General features: G+C 40.3%; 1 protein-coding gene across 8 annotated transcripts in view; it reads left to right on the top strand.

Annotated features, from left to right (window-relative positions):
- BBX (bobby sox homolog (Drosophila)) overlaps positions 1–25,449 on the top strand; it is a 293,824-nt gene that overhangs the window by 229,725 nt on the left and 38,650 nt on the right. For all 8 annotated transcript variants that reach the window (XM_014548659.1, XM_014548656.1, XM_014548658.1 and 5 more), the window contains 2 exons: positions 1,591–1,665; positions 9,470–9,550. In XM_014548659.1, the coding sequence (XP_014404145.1) occupies positions 1,591–1,665; positions 9,470–9,550 (156 nt within the window). The remainder of the gene's footprint in view (positions 1–1,590; positions 1,666–9,469; positions 9,551–25,449) is intronic.

The following is a 25,449-nucleotide window of genomic DNA, read 5'->3' as shown; positions in this document are numbered from 1 at the left end:
ATTAGGGCCAAGTAGAAACAAAAGGTCTCTGAGTTAAACTAAATGTGGTATGGCAGAACCCTCTGTCCACTGTCAGGCAGCTGCAGTGTGTGTGTGTGTGTGGGGGGGGGAGGGAGAGAGGGAGCTCATCTATACTAATAAAAGAGTAATATGTTAATTAGACCAGAAGACTTCCAGACAAAGCCAGGGGCTTGGCCGGCCTGCAAACTGCCCTCAAAGGGTCCTCAGCCCCTCGCCCAGGCTGGCCACGCCCCCCAGCAGGGACCCTTACCCGATGGGGGTGTGGCCAGCCTGCAAACAGCCATCAGCCCCTTGCCCAGGCCACCACGCCCCCCAGCGGGGGGGACCCTCACCCCGTTGGGGGCATGGCCAGCCTGAAAATGGCCATCAGCACCTTGCCCAAGCTGGCCCCACCCCCCAAGGTAACCCCCACCCTGATCCAGGATCCCCTTCAGGATAGACCAGCTGGCCCCCACCCATGCACCAGGCCTCTATCTATACTATTCAAAGGGTAATATGTTAATTAGACCAGGAGACCATCCAGACATCCTTCCGGACAAAGCCATGGTGGCAGGGCCAAGGCAGAGGCGGTTATGGGCGATCAAGTCAGGAGGGGAAGGCAGTTGGGGGCGAGCAGGCTGGCAGGGGGGCAGTTGGGGGTGAGAAGGCTGGCGGGGGGGGGGCAGTTGGGGTCTAGCAGGCCAGCAGGCAGAGTAGTTAGGGGCAATCAGGCAGGCAGGCAGGTGAGCAGTTAGGAGCCAGCAGTCTCGGATTGCAAGAGGGATGTCCAACGGCCGGTTTAGGCCCGGTCCCTGTGGATCAGGCCTAAACTGGTAGTCGAGATGGGGGTGGGGCCTAAACCGGCAGTCAGACATCCCCCAAGGGGTCCCAGATTGGAGAAGGTGTAGGCCAGGCTGAAGGCCAACCCCCCTGGCCCCCTGCACGAATTTCGTGCACCGGGCCACTAGTGGTATTATGAACAATTTGTTGAGTTCTATTGCTCTATTATCATGGCTTATTTTCTTGCCATATCCTATAAAATGGAGACTGACATTATCGATTTACAGTTGGGAAAAATCACAGAAAGATTAGCTGAGCAGTGCAAGGTCATGTAGCTAGTGAGGAACAGATCTAAGATACCAGATACCCTGTCCCACATCCATATGCTTTTCCAATATTGTTTTACAACTGCGCCTAAGCAGAAAACAGCTTGGGGGGTAGTGGTGTAGGGAAGAGAGAAAGTGACTGTCTTTACTTGCAGCGTCCAACTTTTAATAATATTTTAAGAAATCCATTGAAATAAGGAAATTCATCTCAACAGGTATCAACTGCTATTTGACATGTAGCTAATACCCTTACAAGAGACATGGCAAATGAGCCAAACTCCGTCTTTGTTCCTTAAATCACCTGTTTTTAGAAACATGGCCTTTGTCTTCCTTTATAATTTGCACTGTTCTTCTAAAAGGGATTGAGTGTGATGACTCATGTCTTAATCTTCATCAGTGTCTGCAGTGGGAATATATGGCAAAATCTATTACTCTGATATGGGAAAATGTTTTTGTGCATTAAAAACTACTTGTTTCCTTTCAGATATCTTCAAGTACATCCCACCCCGACGCTCCTTCAAAACAGTGTCAAGCATCAGCCTTGTTTCAGTTTGCAGAGGTATGGCCTTCTTCTTCTTCTTCTTTTAAAATACTTATAGGGCTCAGAAAACTTACTGAACTCCAGGAAATACTGGAGTGAAGTTTTAATAATGTATAGCGAACTTTAGGTGTGCCTCTTCCCTTCCTGACATAATACACATAACTGAATACTTACTGTTTTTTTGCTGTCTTTGCTGTAATCGTAGTCAGATCAGCTCCATATAGTATACCCATTTTGTAACCATTCATTAAAGAGTTCATTCAGAATAAGCACTTTCTAGTAATTCTTTATTTCATTTTTGCCTTGTTTTTAAATTATTTTTAAAGCTTGGAAAAACTGCTGTCAATATGAATGCCATAGAATTCCAATTTATTAAATTTTCCTAATTGTGAAATTATATGCTGTAATTCATGAATAATTCTCACAGCAATGCAGTAGTGAATCTGACCTGTGAAATCATCCGTGATTAGCTTTCACTGTGGCATAGCTTCAGCCAGTGTTTTCATTAATCCCAGGCTTGGAGCCAGTCAGCTCTTGCAGGATCTCGGATTTCTTTTTTTTGTCAGCCAGAGACAGAGCACACACTAGAGAGCATTTTCTTGGGTAGATATGATTAGGAGGCAAATATGATAGGCTTGATATGGCCACAAGGCACTGGCTTCCTCCATAGGCTCGTTTCCAATGAGCACTATATAACAAATCATAAAATGTATATATAGTTCTTGAAAATAAGATGCTGTCTGCTTTAGGTCTTTCCCCCTTTTCCTTTATATTAATTCCAGTAAAAAGCATATCATAAACTGATCAGTCCCATATGGGGTTGAGAGAAAATGACAAGCAGGACTTTTCTGTGTAGTATTGGTGTTTTGAATCACTTTGATTCGTTGAATAGAATGCTGCATAAGTGAAATATAAAATGATATCCTTTTGGCAGAAGAAAACCTGGCATCTTACTTTGAAAATGATAAAAATTACTTTCAGCCCTTAAGTCAAAAGCTGCTTCCTCTTGGGACAGTTGTGTCAACCCCTGTGACTTTATAGCACAGTGGCCTGCTCATCTTTTCGGTCTCACTTTAGCTGTTGAGGGTGATGCAATGAAAATGGCAAAAACAGTATCAAATGCTATCATTTCATTAAGAACAATTTGCTTGATGAATTTGAATAAATTAAGATATTATTATAATTTTTCATTAGGATAGTCTGTTTTCTAAATTTATCTTTAATCTTAACACCTGAGTGAATCCCATCCAACTTTTTAGAAACACTTCCTCCAAAACAGAATGTATTTGCCACATATTGTGTTTGATTAAATTCTGCACTCCAGCATGAAAATTAGAAAGGCAGTAGCTCATCTTTGACACACTTGATATTTACACCTTACCTACCAAGAGTATTCAACTTAACATGTAAGTACAGGATACGTCAGCAGGTGCTGGTGCATTTCTAACAGTCATCACCACAGAGAAGGTGATCGTTATTTGAGCGATACCATCATTAGATTTATTAAGAGCTCCTGGAGCCCTGGGCAGCTCTGAAGGAGCAGTTTGATGCTGTAACAGCCTGTGTCCTGTGACTCTGGAGGACCAGATTTTGTGCCTCTCTGTAGCAAGTCAGTTTGTCCTTACTGCTCAGTGTATGCGTTCCTCCAAGCAGGAGGAGGTCCTCCCCACCCAGGGGAGAAAAGAACCTCTTCTGACTTGGACGTTGTGCAAGGAGACGTTTCCTTACACAGATGTCTTCTGAGTAGCACTTGTCTCCTGAGGTCTTCATTATTTTGGCCATGGGATATATAGAAGATTTGAGGAAGCTTAACAAAATCGTTTTGGAAACTTATTAGTTGTAGTTTCAAGACATCATAATGGAGGAAGGCATGCATGATGGGAAAACAAAATGTTTCCCCTAAGATCAAAAGCAATATCCCCTCCCAACTCAGTATATTATTTTTCCTAGTTATATTTTGCCTAGTTTGATAATGTGAGCCTTTTAATTCCTAAGCAAATTAAACAAGTTATAACATACCTCGTTATTGAGTAAACATTATATGTGATTATGTGAGAGAAGTACTTGATTCTCTCCAATATGTAACTTCTCTATATTTTTCCTCCACTGACCCAAGAAAACCCTAAGTAAGGTTCAATCTCTTAGCACCTTATGAGTTGACCTTTTTGTCAGCCTAATACTGTGCTGGTTTATTTAAAACTAAACAAGACTTAACTAGGTGAACTATGAGCATGTATATTGCAGAAATAGAATAGGCTGTAATTACTGTGATCATATCCCTAAAGCTCTTATAATTACTTCATAAAACACCCATCACCTTTGAGAAAACACAGAGACTCTAGTAATTCTTGTTTTAATTAGTCTTAGTAGAGGTTCTAAATCTTTAAATAACACCAGAGTCACCCTCAAGTCATTTTCATCACAGATTGCTGAGCCCCACCCCCAAAGTTTCTGACTTACTGAGTCTGGAGTAAGGCCTGAGAATTTGCATTTCCAAAAAGTTTACTATCAGGAAATAAGAGTTTGAGACCATTGCTCTGTAATTTAAAAATTTTACTAAAAGCTGTCTATTCGTCATTATTAAGGTACTTCCTAGTATTTCTGGGACCTCTTAGGGAAAGGATGAAGTGAGGAAGGGATGGATGTGTAATAGAAAATTTCCCAGTGGGCCATTTTATACCCCCATCCCTTTTTATAGGGATTCTCACTCCTATTATGTATACTTTTTTTTATATATATAATTTAGAAATCAATTTACTGTTTTAAAGTGTTTAGCTATAATTTCATTTTAAGATCAGGCTTATAAAATTCTTAGAGACCATTCCTGTTAATTTAATTTGCAGTTGTCGGTAACTCCAGGAAGAGATTAGCTAGATCTACTCTTGGCAATGAGTCATTTATTGTGCAACATCATTATCCTAGAAACACACCCTTTAAAAAAACTATAAGCCTTGGGCATTTCTTTAAATTGAAAATGTTTTTCTTTCATAATGAATCCTAAGTCTCTGCCTTGCAAGCTGAGAAGGACATTTTTTCTTATTAACCAAACCTGATAAGTTTTAATACTGAGGTTAACCTATACCAGTGATGGCGAACGTATGACACGCGTGTCAGAGGTGACACGCGAACTCATTTTTTTGGTTGATTTTTCTTTGTTAAATGGCATTTAAATATATAAAATAAATATCAAAAATATAAATCTTTGTTTTACTATGGTTGCAAATATCAAAAAATTTCTATATGTGACACGGCACCAGAGTTAAGTTAGGGTTTTTCAAAATGCTGACACGCCGAGCTCAAAAGGTTCGCCATCACTGACCTATACGGAGCCATGAAACTGAGTGAAGAACATTTTTCTTGTAGGTTTAAATGAATGCTCACATTTAAAAGGAGAAAATATGTCTGCTCTGTAAGATCTAGAAAGAAATAATAGAGTACAGAACCTGCTTTCCCCCATGTCAGCCTGTCTCCCATTCCTTATTGACACTCAAATTCGCCTAGATTTAACCCAGCCCATGGGAAGAGCCATCACTGTTTCCAGGCCCCTATCATTAAGTTGGTTAGAATGAGTTTACTAGCTGCATCTTTCATTGTTTACAGGTAAAGTAACACATCTGTCACTTTTTAGATCTCATTTACTGAAGACTAATGAGCAAATGTAAAGCCTGAAGGGAGCTCTTGTCTTCCATTATTTAACAAATCTGAAAGCCATGACCATATTCTCTGCTCTGTGGCTGACTCTTACACCTAGAGCATATCTTTGCATTGAAAAATTACATATTTATTTGGAAGACAAAGAGCTAACCTGGATGATTTAGACAAATAGATTTGAATATTAAACTTAAAAGGTATTTTCTTTGCCAATATAAATACACCAAGTTTAAGTCATTATCAGAAGTGAATATATGCAATAGGTGCAAATTTCAGGCATTTGTTTTCATGATGAAATGCCCAGTGTGTTACAGAATATTGCATTTGAAAAAAACTCCATATACTCACACTGCAGCTATTCAGTGTGAGAATATTACATGTTTTATTGGAAGCATTAATATTTCTTTAGGGTATGGTAGACCAGTCATCTCACTTTGTTCATTTTTTCTTTGATTCGGTTATTTATTCAGTTATTGGTTATTTTCTCACAGGATACAATGTTTATGGTACACCTTGTAATTGCAGAAGACTTTCCACCTTTACCTAATTGGCAATTTTTATCTTTACCACCTGTACTCCTATACCTCAGGCCAGCTAAAAAATTAGTAGATTAACATCCAGGGTGAGAATTTTTCCTAGCACTTTTGCTGTGCCTCATGTACTATTACACCTAACCTTTTTATTAAAAAAAAAATCAAAACATTACATAATAACTGGAGGAGAGACTACAGTGGAGTTAACAGATTGTCAAGCACCATTAATTCAAGGAAAATGAAAAGCAAAGCCAGGAACATACTATGCAGTATGGCCCCCTAGTGCCCTCTACCCAGGAGTGTAGCAACATGCACTTCTACCACTAGCTGACCAACATGAAAAACATACATTAACTATATTGTTCTTACTTGAAAGGATATGTGTGTCTGAAATAGGAAAAAAAAAAACACAAATAAAAAATGGGGGGGCGATGGGGAAGGAAGTGGTATAACATGTAACAAATGGTCATTGTACAAGCTGTGCCTATAATTGAAACCCTCAGAGTAGATGAGATTACGAAGAGAATCATGTGTAAGTAAAAAGAGAGGGGATCTTAAGACAAAACCCTGAGGGATCACTATAGCGGGGAGAGCCAGCAAAGGAGAACAACAACTGGTGGCCTGAGAGTAGGAGGAGAACAAGCACCCTGCACTGATAGAAGCCCAGGGAGGAGTTCTCCAGAGAAGGACCAGCCATGTGAATGCTGCAGAGAAATAGAGAGAAGGCTCCAGCCATGGACATTAACATATATTTGCTTTTTCAGTCCCCACTCCAATTAATAAGCCAAAGATATTTTTAGAAAGCACACCTTGTCACTAAGACATTCCATGAAAAATTTCTTTAAAAATATATTTTTATTGATTTCAGAGAGGAAGGGAGAGGGAGAGAGAGATAGAAGCATCAGTGATGAGAGAGAATCATTGATCAGCTGTCTCCTGCATGCCCCATACTGAGGATTGAGCCCGCAACCTAGACGTGTGCCCTGACTAGGAATCAAACCGCAACCTCCTGGTTCATAGTTCAATGCTCAACCACTAAGCCACGCCAGCCGGGCTAAAAATTTACTGTTACATAAATGTTGGACTAAAATACATTGATCCTTTCCACACATGCCCCTTTGGAAATCAGCTTTCCAGCAACTTGAAGCATTTAAAATACTTCCCTATACCTACACAATTTTCCTCTCAGGGGCAATGAGGAAAATTGTTCTTGCTAAACCCAGGTGATTCCTTTTGAAAGGCAAGGAACCGTTCTCAAGCCCTGACTCAGACAGCTGAGCATAAACTCAGATGGTAGATAATACATCCATGCCCTCACTAGTTCTTCATTGAGCCTTGGTTGTGCCATGCACTGCTTTAGGCACAAGATATATGGTAGTGAACAAACACCTATAGAATCAGGGAGCATAAATCTACAAAAGCGACAGCAGAGGGAGCCAGTGGAAGAACTAGAAACTGTGTCATGGGCTATCCCTGCTGCTCTACCCAGCTTGTTATCCTTCAGCAGTTCTCGAGGTTGTCATATGGTTATGTGACAGATGTAATATTCTGCACTTTATTAAATTTAACAATAATACTCTGACATTGCAGTTTTTAATTCTTTTCCAATTTCAGTGTATAACTAATTTTTGCAATTGTACTAAAAGAGTTTATGTTTATTAGTGTTAATGATAGATCCTTATTACTAATATATGCACTACTTATTAAAAACAATATGGGCTCAGCACTGTGCCAAACCCTTCACCAATATAAAATGTAATCTTCACAACAGTAATATCAGGCAGGTATTATTTTTTCTATTTTGAAGATGAGGTAAATGAGGCTCAAAGTCTTAATTATTTGCTTAACTCCACACAGCAAAAAGTTAATGAAGGCACATCTGTCTGACAAAAAAGCCATGTTCTTTCTATTATACAACCTTGGTTTAAGGGATGCATTCATGTTCAGTTCTTCCTTCAAGTTAGTGCAAATCGGTGATTATATTAATGTGTTTGTTTCTATTAGTCTGGTGATAAGGCGAGTAATTAAATTCAACTTGTCTAGAAAAAGTAGAAGTGGCATATATCAGAAAGTCCAGCTAAAGGAAATTTTTCCAAACTTCAGAAAGATTGAGCCTCATAAATTGATCTTCTAAAGAAAAAGTAAGTGATTATGATGAATAGGAAAGGACTCTGTGAAAAATGATAGTACCTAGGAAGAAAAAGTCCTTAAAACTTCTCAAAGTAGGCCCTTGTAAATAGCCCAGGTAGCTTATTAAATATTTGCCTCTACAAAGGCCTCTTATGCTGCAGGTCTTTTAGGGAGAATTCCCGCCAGCAGCAAAGCACCCAGACCAGCAGTTCTCAACCTGTGAGTCGCGACCCCTTTGGGAGTCGAACAACCCTTTCACAGGGGTCGCCTAAGACCATCGGAAAACACATATATAATTACATATTGTTTTTGTGATTAATCACTATGCTTTATTATGTTCAATTTGTAACAATGAAAATACATCTTGCATATCAGATATTTACATTATGATTCATAACAGTAGCAAAATTACAGTTATGAAGTATCAATGAAAATAATTTTATGGTTGGGGGTCACCACAACATGAGGAACTGTATTTAAGGGTCGCGGCATTAGGAAGGTTGAGAACCACTGACCTAGACTCTCCTGCAGCTGACAGCTCCATAGACTCCCCTGAGGGCGGGGCTAGGTCACCTATGGCAGGATTGCCTCCTAAAGAGAACTGAGCAATATCGCTGTCTTAAACGGAGAAAGAATTCGGAATCACAAAGAATACAAAAAGCCAGCTAGCTGCTCTCATGATGACAGAACTTCTTCAGGGAAAGCACACTTTGTGAAGATGCTTACCATGTGTCCTTCTGAGTTCTCTACTGAGTTAGGGTAGAAATGGAAAATGAAATTTTCATAGAAAAGTGACAAAGGACAGTGCTGTTCATCGTTATCAATGCCTGGCTACTGTTTAGCCAAACTGGAAGGAGAGTATGCAGTCAGTGTAATATTGTATGTATATGTGTGTGCTACAACATAGGTCCTTAATTGTACAACTTACTTAGACTTGTGGTCTTAATTGCAGGTTTGTGTGTACTTAGAACATAGTCTCAAAGGCAGAGCCAATGTTTTATATAAAATTCTTAGCTCCCCAGCTCCTACCATACTGCTTAGGACATTTATATTGGACTCTCAAAAAAATATTTGACTTGGTATTCTTTCCTCAGAGCTCCCAAACATATTCCTTTGCACAATTAACTAGTCACTTTGGTAATTACAAATTGGCTCTAAATAGCTCCTTTATATATGACCAGTTGATGAGTTGATACTTACCTAGAAATGGAAATGTGTTCTTCTTGTAAGGTTAGAATTAAATCTAAAGCCTGGAATATAAAAGATAATACTCTTGTCATTAAATAGCCACCATAGTGTTCATGCCTGTTTTTTTGTTGCTGTTTTGGAGATTATTTACTAAAATTGGTTTGAAAATTATAATCCCAAGCATGCCACATTTAAAGTTATTTGGTACTTGGGAGCAATGATGTTCTCATAAACTAAGGAAAGTTCCTGAATGTATGAATGGGAAGCAAGAATTCTGATATCACAATTAATATTCTTTATATGAATTGTTTTCAATATAGATTTCTTCAAACACTTCGCAGTTGGGTGGTGCCGAACCTGTAAGACGCTGTGGAAAGTCTGCACTCTTTCAACTAGCAGAGGCAAGTTTCTAAGAATATACCGAGATGAGCTATGCAGAGGCAGAAATTACAGAAATTAATCATATTCCTTTAACTGTACCATTTCACCTTTGCCCGTAAAGTGTATTGTATCTAATTTTCAACAATGAGAGGGTTAACCTTAAATTTAGGGGAAAAAAGAAAAGAAAAGGTGTCTTGTTGATAAAAGTCATTAAGCATTGAAAATGGTTACCCAGGAAAATTGCAAAATCCTTTTCACAGGTAGTAATATTTTAAAGTAAGGTCAGTTTTGTCTCTCTCATCAGTTAAATAAATCCAGCTTGAACCCAGAAGAATGGTCAAGGCCCTTTTCCTCTTTGCGGATTCTCTTGTAACATCTGTAAATCCCTAGAATAGAATGCACTACTTTTAAACCAGGTGGTTGATGTTTTAATTTTTGTTGTTTTTAGAGAAGAACTCAAATGACATGTAGGTTTTATAACATCTGTCAGTTGTACATCTGATCTGACGTGAATTTAAAATTCCTTTGGCAAAGTAAAAATGTGTTTTTATAAACCCTATGAGGTGGGTGATGGGTTGGGGAGAACGATGCCAGGAGTTTTTAGAGTGGGCAGGAGAGGTGACTTTGCCAAGCTGTGACTGCTCTGCCTTAAGGGAACTCGTGGAAAAAATGTTTTTAGGACACTATAGTAACAGTTCTTTCTTCTCGTGAGACAAATTAGGAGGTAAAAAAAAAAATGGGTAACCAAAATCTCTTATAAACTTTTTTTTCCTCTCATGTTTCTGACTTCCTTCCCATGAGTTTCTTCTGAGGTGTTTTGTTGTTGTTGTTTTTAGTGATATAGTTCTTTTACAAATCTTAAGTAGTTTGTTAATTTAATGGGATGGCCTGTCATTTTTCAAATTTTATGGCAGCTTATATCATAAAAATTTAGGAGTTTTAAATGTCTTAACATTAAGCTTTTAAAGTTTAGCCAGATCCAAATTAGAAATATAAAAATATAAAGGTCTGAAACAATAAAGAAGTATATAAACAGCTGAATAAACTAATCTATTGTTTGACATTAAGCTGACCAGCTTCTGTGTGAGATAAACTCAGACCCAAATAGAGATCTGCAAATGACTAGAAAACTTAACGAAGACCACAGGGAATACTATATAATAAAAGGGTAATGTGCAAATCGACCTAATGGCGGAGTGCGGTGAGAGCCTCTTCTGCCTCCACAGTAGTGCTAAGGATGTCCGACTGCTCCCCTTGGTCCTAAGCAGGTAGTCAGACATCCCCTGAGGGCTCCTGGACTGTGAAAGGGCACAGGCCAGACTGAGGGACACCCCTCCTGAGTGCACGAATGTTGTACATCAGGCCTCTAGTAGTTTTAATAAAATAGAAGAATCTCTTACCCCTTGAGACAGCATGGAGAGACCTGGAGAGTGTTATGCTAAGCGAAATAAGCCAGTTAAAGAAAGACAAGTATCACATGATCTCACTCATATGTGGAATCTAATGAACAAAATAAACTGATGAACAGAGTGGATCCAGAGACATGGAAGCATGGAACAGAGTGCGGAATCTCAGAGGGAAGGCGGAGGAGGATGGGTGGGTGGGAATAGATCAACCAAAGAACTTGTAAGCAAATATGTATAACCCATGGACACAGACAATAGGATGGTGTAGGCCTGGGGTCGGGGGTGGAGATGGATTAGAAGAGGTCAGTGGGGGAGAGAGGGGACATATTTAATACTTTCAACAATAAAGATTAAAAAAAAAGAAAGCAAAAGAAGTGTGTGAGTCAGTAGCAAAGTACTACTGCAGGTACAACTTCAATAGTAAGGATCTTGCGTATAGTGTGCCTTTTGAGTTAGAGTTGTAAACAGGACTTTGTAAACAGAGAGACTATGAGGCCATGAATTTTTCTAGTGTCTTTCAGACTCTATAGATTGTTAAGACAGTTTATTTGAAAGAAGTGATTATCACCTGGCTGGTGTTGCTCAGTGTTGAGCTTCGATCCTTGAACCAGGAGGTCACAGTTCATTTCCCAGTCAGGGCACATGCCAGGTTGTGGACTCCATCCCGAGTAGAGGGCTTGCAGGAGGCAGCTAATCAATGATTCTCTCTCATTAATGTTTCTATCTCTCTTTCTTCCTATCTCTGAAATAAAAACAAACAAACAAATAAATAAATAACAAAACCTGCTAAAAGAAGCGATTATCTTGCTTGAATATTAGGAATGTGTTGCCCTCTCTTCAGTTCCTAGTTGTGTGTGTTACACATATATACAAACACATACACATGGTTTTTATTTCTGTTTTTTAAATTTAAGTATAGAAAAAAGCAAAAATATTAATTTGAAAAGACATATGCAACCTTAAGTTCATTGCAGAACTATTTACAATAGAATTGGAGGCAGCCTCAGTGTCTATCCATAGATGAATGGATCTATATGGTTTTTAAAATATTAAACACTAAATTGTAAAACACCTAACTTTTATATTAATATGTCTTTATTAAACAGTTTTGTGTTAGAAAAGTGTGGACCTTTGAGGACCTTTGCTGTGGAGCTGGGCGTGCTACAGAGATGAATTTTCTTTCTTTGGCATAAGTCATTTAAAAAAAGGATTCCCTATTAAATCAGAGCTCATTAAAAAAGAACACTCTCCTAATTTGTAGGGATGCATCCCAAATATGAAACAGATGCTATGGTCTAACAGATGTTTGAATGCTGGGATCATAATTTAAAGGGGTAAAATGACTGCAATAAGCCTATTCCAATTATAGCAAATCAACTTATACTCAGACTTAGTTTCTTATAACATCTGAGCAAAACTACATGCTTTTTATGAAACAGGGTCGCTAAAAAATAATTTACCAAGAAAATCTTCTAACATTATTTCTCCCACATGAATGTGATGCCATAATGCCAATAGACTGTGTTTTAGAATAACATCCTGAAGCTTCCCAGTTTCTAATTAAACATAAATATGTGCACAATGGATTAATCAGCATCTCCAAATAATCACCAATAGAAATAGGCTTCCTCAATTTATTTTATTCCATGTGTACTGGGTGCTCATTTTTCTTGAACAAAACGTAATATTTCATTATGTTGGGTGCCTCTTTAAATAAGCATAACAGGATATTGAGGAGGATTTTTTCTTTTGGCCAGAATTAGTGGTATTGTCTGAAATCTGAAGGAACAGCTTTCAGTTACCCCATCCCACAGCGAAAGCCCACAAGAGGCCACCTCCAATATAGGCCAGACCCTTCTCTTGGGATTTATAAGGAGATACTAATTCTGTCTCATATACTAACTGTGCAGAGGTTTTTCCTCTCGTCCCCTCCCTTAACCCAAGTCCTCAGTGGGTGGGGAGATATCATTGGCTATCTAATCATCTAGAATACTTTGGCTTTCCTCCCTGACCATCAAACTGAAGGCAGCTCTAAGAGTGCCCCTGTTAAAGGTTGGGGGTGGCACCTACAAGAAGTGTCAAGAAGCAAGAAATGTTTTAGACACAGATTTACTGCTGTATCCTTCACCCATCTGAGCAGGCAAAAAAGAACTGGAGGAAGTTGGCAGCAGGGAGAGACTTGGAATGCCTGCTGCACTCCATTTTGGCATTGTAGAGATGTGTGAGTTCCCTGGGGTCTAGTGGACACGTAGGAGGTAGTCCAGCTTGATCAGACAAGTGGCCATGGGACAGTCATGGGGAGGGCTTGGCAGAGAGCCAACCTGGCACAGTGGGGCAGGCTCCTGCACCAGGAAATACTCAGCAGAGACGGCTTTGCTCAGGACACTCTGATGAGCTCCCATAAGCAGGAGTGATCTTCAGCAGTTTCTATCAGTACCGCTGTCCTGGTACTAAAATACTTGCTATTGTTAGTGCAAAGACTGTGACCTACGTCCCCTGAGTACATTGCAGCAATGCTGCCAGCATCCCTGATCCAGCAACTAGAGGGAACACGGGCCTGCAGGACTCTGTCCCAGCCCTGAGACCACATCCCTTCTGACCAGTCAGCACCCCACCTATTAAATATTTTGCATATCATCCCTGTGCTTGGCATCCCCTGACAAGGTCATTCAGTCTTATGTAGAGTTAGCAGGAACAGACAATTAAGAGAGACATACCCATGGGCAGTTAGTTAGTTTTACTTCCACCATTTTTTCTGTCCACTAAACCAGAATGTTTAGGCCTTATGAAGGAAGGTCTAGCAACCAGCCAGCCCAAGAACTAACCACTCACCCTTCCCCAATTCCATTCCTGTGGGCTGTCATGGGAGGAGGAGTGAATGAGGAGAACTCCCTAAAATAGGGAGAAATGCTTACAAGAAATGTCTTCTCTTTGGTGAGAAGCAAGAAATATTATAGGCATATATTTATTGCTGGGCCCTATAGGCCCTCAAGCAGGCAGAAAGAAAATTGAAAAGATTGACAGCAGACACAAAGAGACTTGGATCGGCCTACACTCTTACTGTTGGCATTGTAAGCACCCCTGTCTATTTCCCCGGACCCTGGACCAAAAGATACGCTGGGGAAGGCCCTTCTTTGAGCATTTGATTGGCATTTTAAACTGGGTGAACTGTTAATAGCTGAAAGTGACCTGAAAATTCTGGGATCTGTTCCAGGTGTTTTTTAGGAATCTATTCCAACTGGGAAGAGAGATTTGGCATAGTGCTGCTGAGGTTAGGAAATTGAGAGAAATATAATGCTTTTATGTTTGAACCTCCATGAGGATCATACTGTTCAGTTATTCAGTTACTTAATTGGTGCAGGTCCTATAATGTATTGTGTTTCCTTTCATTTTGAAATTAATTAGGTCGGGTCATATAAAGATCTGCAAAGCAACACAGCACCTCCCCCTCTCCCCTGCCCTGATATCACTGTGAATCATAGTTGCTATAGTTGTAGGACACTTAGAGACATCTTTACCTGTACATTTTAGCAAAGAACATTTCTACACTTGAAAGATCTCTGGTACCAAATTGCCTAGTATACTAAGTGGGACAGTTTATTCATTCATTCTAAGGACTAATAATTATTGAAGGTCTGCTCCATGCCAATACAGTGAGGCTGCTGAAGCTTCCTGCATGTGGATATACAAGTATTGTTATTATGATGAGACAACTGTGAGCCTTCTTCTAAGTGGTGCAGGGATGCTTTGACTCTAGGTACAGTTTTGACGTTTTGGTGTGCCACTAGGGGCTGGAGCATAAGCCTAAAATTATTACTGTTTGTTTTACTTCTAATTTTTCTGAAATAATTTTATGTGTTATTTTAAATAGGTTATAAATTTTTTTGTTCATAAAGGTTTGCTTTTATTAGACTATAAATTTTAATAGCTGATTTTATGTGCAAGTTTTATTATCTAACCTAAGATAATAACTGACATTTATTATCTACTGTGTGCTAGACGCTTTTCTAAGTACTTTATATGTACTCATTGAATTTTCACACCCATTCTCTGAGGATAGGTACTGTTATCTTTCCTTTTCTACACATTAGGAAACAAAAGGGCAGAGAGGTTTTGTGTCTGGCCTAAGGTCACGGGGATAGGAGGTGTTAGGGCCTCTGTAGAAACCTAGGCAGTCTGTCCCCACTGCCTGGGCTCTTCAACACTGGGCTATGCTGTCACCTTGTTTTAGATGAGTATAAAGGCTGTGCAAGCTGCCTGTTAGAGGAGTTTGCATATTATAGACGGCTCCATGGAAGACAGCTTACTCCTACACGTGTGTGTACTGCCGAATAAGATGACAGATTGTTCAAGACTGTTGTCAAAAAATGGAGCTGATATTTCCTTTTTAAAAAGTGTCTGTACTCTTAAAACTGCCAAGATACCGCTTATACTCTTAAATAAGTAAGTGCATATTGGTGAATTTGGAAGACACTGTGAGGGCTATAGGAAATTATGGTGTAGGAATCCTGCCCGCCAAGAACGTATTCTTCACTTGCAAAGAAATAAAATATAAAAGGTGAAGGGATAAAATTATAAATAGTGCAAGTAGTTTCATAGGGAACGATGCAATGAAAAGACAAAGCTCCATTTGAGTGAAGAGTGGTACACAGATGAATGAGTAAAACCAGGACAGGGAGAAATGAATATGAGCAGGAATGTTCTGGGGACCCAGCACAGGGAGAGAGCATGAAGATGGGCCTTGATGAAGGAGTTGTTGAGGAAGAGAGGTTGGAACTAGCAGCCAACTTGCTTTGTTTGGCTCATAACTTGTTGACCTTTATTATCATTTGTATTTGAGTTAGCGGCTAATATTTTAAAATTATAGGTTTTGAGTAAATACAAATTTCTGATTTCTCATGAGAATTGAGAGATCTGGAAACACTGGGCTAAATAACCTTCCTACATTGGATCAGGTGTTCAGAACTAATAAGCTGCCTCCTTGCAGAGGTGTTTGCTGTGCAAATGTGACCATCCTCTCCTTTCCCTACTGAGCCCTGACTCTGGGGCTAAAAGTCTTTGGTAGCATCCACTTTTACTTGTTCACCTTCCTCTTTTGTACCTGACCAGCTGTGCCCAGTAGAGGTTGTGACTTGTGCATAATTAAATGGAGAGATGGGGAGAGATAGCAAAGAGATAAAGGCAGGAAAGTGTGAGATCAGTGGGTGGCAAGTAAATCAGACTGGCAGGAGTGGAGGAGATTTGGGCAGGGGAAGGCAGAGTGCAGCTGCAAGTCAGCATTGAGAGGGTGTTTAGTGTGAAGCAAAGGCATTTCTATGTGAACATAATGAGGAGCCATTGAAGATTTGGGGCAAAGGTATGCAGTGATATAAGCACCACTTGGAGAGATACTTGGCAGAGCGTGTGGAATGGAGTAGATAGCCTCTGGGAAATCCAGGTGTGAAGAAGACAGGAAGCTGGAGAGGGGGAGCTGGCAGTGGGAACAGGAGGCAGAAACAGACATCAGGGGAGTTGCGCGGGACTCAGTTGGATGACTGCGTTGATGTGAGAGGCAAAGCAAAAGGAGTGCCGGAGGTGACTGCACTTCACAGCCTGAGTGTGGGGGGATAGAATGGCTTCCCAGAGTTTGACCCTGACCTGTTGGGGGAGCCTGGGTGTTTGTGGATGAACAGTCCAATAGTACAAAAGAAGAGAGGAAAGATGCTGAGGTGGAGAGGGATAGCTGAAAAAATCCATTACTAAAAACATCAACAAGAGAGGGATTGCCAGCAGGGTAAGTGGCTGAGTTTGGAAAGCAGAGACAAATGTTCCCCTGAGCACAGGAGAAAGGTAAAAGTGGTCACCACAGCACTGCTGTGTCTGACCTGGGGTTACCACTGTGTTGTACTTTCTTCTTTACCCCAGTTTATGAAACTAGTTATGTGTTGAGGTGGAGTTGGAGAAGGAGGATGCTGGATCTCTCCAAATACACTCCTTGTGTATAAAAAAGAAAGATTATAGATCTGCTGGGAAGAAGGGTATTGGAAAAGTTGTCCTTCATCCTGTTTAATAAAAAGGATGGAGACATTTTCAGAGGCCTCAACTCCTTGGTTTTACTTATATTCTAACTTGCAGAAGCCACTTATAATTGAAAACAAATTACATACAGGTTTATTCTAGTATCTGTAAAAATTAAATCTTATGGAAAATTATGGCTTACTTTAAGAAAAGCTGAATTATGATAAAATTACAGAAATTATATACTGTACTGATAAAAGTAGGAATTCCCATCTCTCCAGTCACAGTAGCATTCCCCACCATTACCAGTTATAGGTGGTGTTAGACTGAGGGGTGGCTTCAAGTTCTGTGTTGTGTCCTCATATATTATGGATGTGCATTATCCCTCCGATCCTGTTGTAACTCCTGAAGCTCAGAACCTTGATATGTGGCTTCCTGCCTCAGCTTCACCTACCCTGTCATCACACAGCTGAATTCTAATACTTATTTGAGGGGGCTTTTTATCTAAAGTGATGTGTTTTTTTCCCCATGTTTTTATGCAGAGATGTGAGTCATTTTTAGAAAACTCCTAAAACTGTGCATTTCATACCCAGGTTGCACCAGCTTATTTTTGGAGGAACTAGAATACAGGAATGCACCTAATGACTTCTGTTAGTAGATACATTTAGAGTTTTCAGGAATGGTATTGTTTCTGAAGAAATAGTGGGTAAAGAGAAACATTTAAACCACCGTTTCTCCTGGCCCAATTATTTCAGCAAACCAAATAATAAACTATTTCACATGCCCAGATTTTAGAGTTGGAAGACACTTAGACCACTAGTCTGTGACCAGTTAGTTACCTTTTATAATAAAGAAAATTATTATTATTATTTTTAGCAGCAGTGCTATTCTTTATTCCTTGAAACCATCAGCTCGTGTATTTTTATGGCAAAAACAGTCTGGTTTTATTTAATTATAGGAGAAATGCACATCTTGGAAAACACTGCTAAAAGCCATCCTTGGGTTATGTCTACATGTTTGGCAGGTAATAAGCTAGTGCGAAATGATTGTAAACATACCTTGGCTGCAAAACATTTGTTTTGAAATTGAAACTCCCTGATTAGTGTCAGTGAGTCTGTTTTCACACTGCCTTTTTTTTTTTTAAGTCTAGCTGGTTCCTGTATAATAGACAAAGAAGGACAAAATATAATTAAGAGCGAAATAAAATGGGATAGTACCCATTTCTTTATACCAGTCAAAGGGTTTCTATTTCTGTAGCATTACTTGTCTAATACACATGATTATTTTTTACTGATCATTTCTCTAAGTCTTTTAAAGGCACATTAAATAAATGAATTGATAGTTCTGAAGAAAGGCATACACTTTAAAATGTCTTTGATTCCATGAGATAAAGACTTGATGTACTCAGATTTATTATGTCTTTAAAGCAAGTCCCCAGTAACAAATCCTGAACCTAAGATGTGGTCTTACCTGAACTGAACATGACAGCCTCCTTGAACTGCAGAACATAAAGCATAATCCCTCCATTTTATCTGACCCCTTCAATATTCCTGTTGCATTTTTTTCTTTGCAGTCATTTTTAAGAGTGTAGTCTTATATATCCATTCAACATGTACATTGTTAAGACCTCGGTTTCAACATACTAGTTTTGTTTTTCTTTAGGGAGTGAGTTACATTTTTTTTAATTTACATTTCTTCTAGTACATCACTGACGTGCCATTCTGCTTACACAAAACAGTGAGAAACCACTTTTTCAGAGTTAAAATTAAAGTATTGTCAAGGTGAAAATTAAAATTTCCATGTTTAATTTTCACTGATGCTCTTGTGAAGCATAGCCAAGGACAGTGTGATTGCTAGTCCAGGCCAAGCAGTATCAGGATCATAATTAGCACTGTGGTTTTTTTTTAATAGACTCAGAAAGTAACTCTTTCTTGGTATGAATCAGAAAGCATTTAGACTCATCCGTTATTTTGGAACTAATGAATCATGCAGTTATCTGTTGAATGCATTTGTTTTGAAGACAGGTACTAGGTTATTCTTGGTGAATAATACAAAGGTGAACTGGATGCATTTTGTACCCACTGAGTTACCCTTATAAAAATAGAGTGTAGTACCTGAGGAAATACACAATAGATACCAAGTATTGGTGCCCAGCATTTGATTTAAGACATTAACATTTTAACTTCTCTGAACACAGCCATGGGAATCCACCCAGAAGGTGCCCTGCAGATGATTTTACATTCTCACTTTAAAAGAAGGTGATTGTTCAATTTAAAATAATAATAGAAGAATAAATTGTCATTTACTAAGGCATGTTCTATTTCGGGGCCTGATTAACAGCCTTCTGTTAAGGTCAACCTGACTAATTAATAACAGACAATAATTTTGCACTTCCCACAGTGCAGTTTTATTCATTTGAGTTCACATTGATTTATGGTTTTTTTGTGCCCACTATGTGCTTACCCGTGCACACGTCCTTGCATCTTTATGTAATGTAGTGTGTATGCACTTTAAGTCCCACTGAAGTGTTGATATATGCACCCAAAAGTAGATGTAAGTAGAGATGCTTGTACCCAAAAGTAGAACTGAGCTTAATGTGTGTTTAATAAGAGTTGCTTCTTGAAAGGTAACCGATTTAAGTCTTCCTGAGCCTAATTTTGTTGTATATGTTTCTTTTTTCAACTCTAGACTCATTCAATCCTATATGAACAATTAGAGCAAAGCAGTTAGTCTGCCAGAGCCATGATGTGCTATTAATGCTACCAATATGAATATCACTAGTAATAATAATAGCCAACATTTTCTCTATATGCCATAAAGCCCCAGAGAGATGATTGTCAGAATATATTATTTTTGTTTTATACAAGGCACTAATTTAAGTACTGTACATGTGCAACTCCGTGAACTTCACCATATTCCTAAACCAAATACTACTAACAGTCTTGTTTTATAGTTTGGGAAACAGAAGCACAGAAAGATTTAGATAAAATGAGCTAATCAGTCTGCAATCTTACGCAATCTGGCTCTAGAAACCCTGCCTTTTGTTTTGTTTTGTTTTGTTTTGTTTATCCTCATCCAAGGATATTTTTCCATTGATTTTTAGAGAGAGAATGGAAGGGAGGGGAAAAGAGAGAGAGAGAGAGAAACATCAATGTGAGAGAGATACATTGATTGGTTGCCTCCCTCATGTGCCCAGACCAGGGCTGGGGATTGAGCCTGCAACCAAGGTATGTGCCCTTGACCAGAATGGAACCCGAGACCCTTCAGTCCACAGGCTGTTGCTCAATCCACTGAGTCAAACTAGCTAGGGCTAGAATCCCTTTCTTTTGAGACTGCCTTTCAATAGAGAATTTGCTCATATCTAAGAGTGATGGCATCCATAACTATTCCCAGGTTCTGTTTATGTCATATAGACTTATAGACTATTAATTCCTAAAGACTTTTGAAAATTATCCTATATAATAAAGAGGGAATATGTAAATTGACCATCACTCCATCACAAAGATGGCTGCACCCACAGCAGAGGCTAAGTTCCCATAACAAGCCTTAACGAGCAATCAGCAGGGACCTGAGGCTGCCCCCCCCCCCCCCCCACCTGGAGCCGGGCAGGGGGACCTAAGGCCTCACCCCCCGGGGAACCTCAGGTCGCGCCTCCCACCCCAGTGCTGGGGAACCAGAGGCTGTGCCCCCTGCCCAGCGGGGCTTAATGGGGGACCTGAGGCCACACCCCCCCTCCTGGCGGGGTTTGTCAGGGGACCTGAGGCCACACTTCCCACCCTGGCACCAGGCCGGGGGACCTCAGGCCGCACCCCCCGCCCGGTGGGCTTGACGGGGGACCTCAAGCTGTGCCAACCATCCTGGTGCTGGGCCAGGGGACCTCAGGCTGTGCCCCCCACCCTGGGCCAAGGGACCTCAGGCTGTGCCCCCCCACCCGGCAGGGCTTGACAGGGGACCTCAAGGTGCACCAACCACCCTGGGGCTGGGCCAGGGGACCTCAGGCTGCTCCCCCCACCCCGGGCCGAGGGACCTCAGGCCGCGCTACCCACCCCAGTGACAGGGGATCTGAGGCTGCGTCCCCTGCCCAACGGGGCTTGACGGGAGACCTCAGCCTACGCCCCCCACCTGGCGCTGGGCCAGGGGACCTGAGGCTGCGCCCCTTGCCCAGTGGGGCTTGACTAGGGTGCAACTGGCCGGGTATGGATCTAGCCCAATGAGGGTGGGGCCAGCTGGATCTGGGTCTCGTGTGATTTCTAGGCACATGTGGGTGGGTGGGGACTAAACTCTGGGTCCCATGGTGCACCCCAGACACTGACAGGAGGAAGATTTTCATATACATTTTACTAATTTCCTTTCATCTCTGACACTTATAGAGAAAGGACAAATAGCAATATTAAAGGTGCGCCAACCACCCTGGGGCTGGGCCAGGGGACCTCAGGCTGCTCCCCCCACCCCGGGCCGAGGGACCTCAGGCCGCGCTACCCACCCCAGTGACAGGGGATCTGAGGCTGCGTCCCCTGCCCAACGGGGCTTGACGGGAGACCTCAGCCTACGCCCCCCACCTGGCGCTGGGCCAGGGGACCTGAGGCTGCGCCCCTTGCCCAGTGGGGCTTGACTAGGGTGCAACTGGCCGGGTATGGATCTAGCCCAATGAGGGTGGGGCCAGCTGGATCTGGGTCTCGTGTGATTTCTAGGCACATGTGGGTGGGTGGGGACTAAACTCTGGGTCCCATGGTGCACCCCAGACACTGACAGGAGGAAGATTTTCATATACATTTTACTAATTTCCTTTCATCTCTGACACTTATAGAGAAAGGACAAATAGCAATATTAAAATATTTCCTCTAATTAATCCCCTTTTAATGTGCACAAATTTCGTGCACCAGGCCACTAGTTTCTTATACTGTTTGAACTCATAGAAAAGGAGATAAAAACGGGAAATTATTGAAGTCTCCCTGAATTATTTCATTGTCAAATGTGCTAGCCCAGAGTCTGTTTGCCCTGTGTGCTGGCTTATATCCCAGTTGGCTGCTGACTGCCTTTCCTGGACTCCTGTGTCCCCTGATTCCTAGCTGGGTTCAGCCTGTGAGAGACACTGGAGGGAGATTGGGGAAGGGGAGGAAAAGAGAGGTCGCACTATGAAAAGAAGGAATGAGGAGGGCTGGTGGTACAGCAAAGGCAGCCTCTCTTTTATGCATCCAGCTCTCTCCAGACAGCCCCACTACAGTTCCATCTTCTACTGGAACCTGCCCCTGGGCTTCAGTAGCATTTCTTCCCTCCTTTGGACCCACTGTGCTTTCTGCTGTAGCTACTCCCTGGGTTGCCTCACACTACTTATTTGGGTGTCTCAGTTCTTCATGACCTGTGTAACCAACTTATTCCCTGCATTAAATTCCCTTGGCTAGATACACTTAAATTGTTTCTTTTTTCCTATTTAGACTCTGACTGGTGCACATTTTCATTTTCTGTTTGGTATGATTATAAAATAGGCTAAGAGAATGCTGTTGGCATATTATATCCAGATTTCAGAAAGACTTTTGATAGATAATCTTATGTCCTTGTGAACAAAATAGGGGGGATTTAGACTGGACAATAAATTCTTGGATTGCTAACATTTATTAATGTCAAGGCAACTGATGAAAGGGCTCTAGAGGTTTGCCAGAGGCTCTGTCCTTGGCCATGTCCTATTCAACATTATTGCCAAAGTTCTGGACGAAGATACAAAGCAGCTTATATCAAATGTGTCCGTAACACACAGCTGATAGCCAATTTAATTCAAGTTGTAAAAGGATAAACTTTTTAAGGAAAATAGAGTATCTTGCATCTAGGTACAAAAAAATATAAAGAAATAGTATAGGAGAGGCCAAGTTTCCCAGCATATTATGTTGGTAAAGAAATCCAGTATTTGCCGAAACCGGTTTGGCTCAGTGGATAGAGCGTCGGCCTGTGGACTGAAAGGTCCCAGGTTCGATTCCGGCCAAGGGCATGTACCTGGGTTGCGGGCACATCCCCAGTGGGAGATGTGCAGGAGGCAGCTGATCGATGTTTCTCTCTCATCGATGTTTCTGGCTCTCTATCTCTCTCCCTTCCTCTCTGTAAAAAATCAATAAAATATATTTAAAAAAAAAAAAAAGAAATCCAGTATTTTAATTGACCACAAGCCAGAAGTGTGACCTGTGTTTAAAAGAGGGGTTGGGGGAACTTGTCTTTGGGCCCCACTAGAAGATTATTGTCCCTGTCAACTGATAAATAGTTCTATTTCTCTTCAAAAAGCATTACAGGAAGGGTAGAAACTTACTCTAAGAAAGATATTGCTAAATTGAAGCATCAATGTTCCCCAAACCTTGTAAAGCTTTATGTAATTTACAAATTGTATGCGCACACATCTATTCACCTTTGCCTCACAACAGTCAGTGTAGGACGTACTCTTACCCCATTTCTCACCCTTTATTTCCTCATATGGGTTCAAGTCTAAGATACATAGCTCACTGTTTGGCCTTAGGCAAGCAAGGTCTGGTGCTTGGTCAGAAATCCAGCTAATTGCAATAAAGCCCATTCTCACTTCAGGACACCATCCTGCATCTAGCTTCCCTTTGAAAGGTCAGAAGGCTTTTACCTGTGATGAACAGTAAAGGGAACCTGGAACATTATGCTAGAACAACAGACTTGTGGGAAATAAAGTCTGTCTTCCAAGATTTGAAACTCATATGAGAGAAGGAGTGGATTAAATTAAGTGGCTTCAGGGAACAATAAGGCATGAGAGGGTTTTTGCTCGATATTTAAAAAATTTCAAACAGACCATCTCCTGTCGTCATTGCTTTTGTGCAAAATCTGGGTAACTAACTCTAGGAATATAATAGTGAGATGAATTCCTACATTGGGGAGCATGTTAAATTAAATAACTTCTAGAGTGGCACCCAACTCTATCCAATTTGTTTGTTTTGGTTTTTTGGGTTAGTGAGATTTGTGGTTTGTAGTTTTGACTAGGAGTTGTTTTATTTTTATAGTTTCACTTCCAGGAACATAATTGTTTTTCTTATAATTTAGGATTAACATACTCTATTTGTGTGTGTGAGAGAGGGAGGGGCGAGGGCTTTCAAGATCCTGAAACAAGGAAGTAAAGCATGACTAGCGCTCAGTGTCATTAACTTCACAAGGAATACTACATTATTACCCAGAATATGTCCCCAGAGTGAATGTCTGCATTTGTTCAATTTCATCCCTATCAGGGGTGATGAGGAGAATCATTTTGAAATATATTGAAGCAGAGAATAGTGTTTGCAAAGTATTATTAGGTTTGATAGGATGAACTTGTGCAAATGCAAACTGTTGGCATATCACTGTAAAAACCTATATGCTGAAAGGTCCCTGAGATGACTTATTAGAGGCCATCAGCGTGAAAGTAATTGAAAAAACATAAAATTTACCTTGAGGATGCCTTTCTAATCTTTTTTCAAGAAGTAGTACAGTCTTTCTCCCCACACTGGGATAGTTATATTCTTGAAGATCTAGGATAATTGAGGAAGGAAAATAAAAATTATTTCAAAATTTATGCAGAAAAAAACAAACAAAAAAATAGCAAAGCTCTCATGGGAGTAAAACATGCAGGGAAGATTAAATGTATTCAGAATTCACTTAAGATAACATTTTGCTTTGACCTTATTTCTGGTTAGTTTAATAAAGGGTAGTTCTTAGTCTTCATAACTACTTGCTGAGGTCTAAAAGTTAACTGACTTGATTTCCTGAAAAAGCTTCATTGTAAACCCATGATAGTTCAGATCTTCCCTGTGAATGATCCAGGGCTGAGTACTCTTGTCATGTTCATTTTTTTAAAAAACTTGCACTGTCTGCCCCAACCTCCACCCCTTCTCCAATTTCTCCCCAGACTTATTAATCATAACATAATTCTCATGGAAGAATTTGAAGGACATTGAAAGTAGTAAGGGGAAAAAAAATGAAGTTAAAGAGCATCTGATATTTAATTCAGAGTAGTATCCATTTAAAAATTTGAATTTGAAAAATGAACTTTATAGATGTTAACATTCTCTGACAACTTGCCATTTAATAAAATGGTGATATTTCTTTTAAAATGGATCAGTGTCCTACTCATAGGCTTAATTTGGGGCCTCAACAAGCCACAATATTCTTTTTCCTTTATGTTACTAATGCAAAGTAGATAAAAAGAGTAATGTTCAATAATTCCTGTGTTGCCCTTGATCTAATCAGCATGGTTTTTCCTTTAATGTTACATATGTAAAATTTTGGGAGTTTAAAAACTTAACCAAATTGCTGCCAAATTTCTTGGCATTCCAAATTTTTCAGATTTTAGGAAAATGGTGATATAGTGTATGTATTTTACATTATTCAGTTAATTCCCCCAGTGCATATTCAAATGCATGAAGATTCTGATACCAAAAGCATATGAAGAATAGTCACGTTAAGTGAAATAAATTAAGATGTTAAGCAGTTTTACATTAGTTCTGGTCAGAATTTGCAGCCAAGTAAATTTGGATGAGATC

Source organism: Myotis brandtii, unplaced genomic scaffold, assembly GCF_000412655.1.
Source record: "Myotis brandtii unplaced genomic scaffold, ASM41265v1 scaffold519, whole genome shotgun sequence".
Taxonomy (NCBI): domain Eukaryota; kingdom Metazoa; phylum Chordata; class Mammalia; order Chiroptera; family Vespertilionidae; genus Myotis; species Myotis brandtii.
The sequence above is the reverse complement of the archived record's forward strand: the minus strand, read 5'-3'. Positions and strand labels throughout refer to the sequence as shown.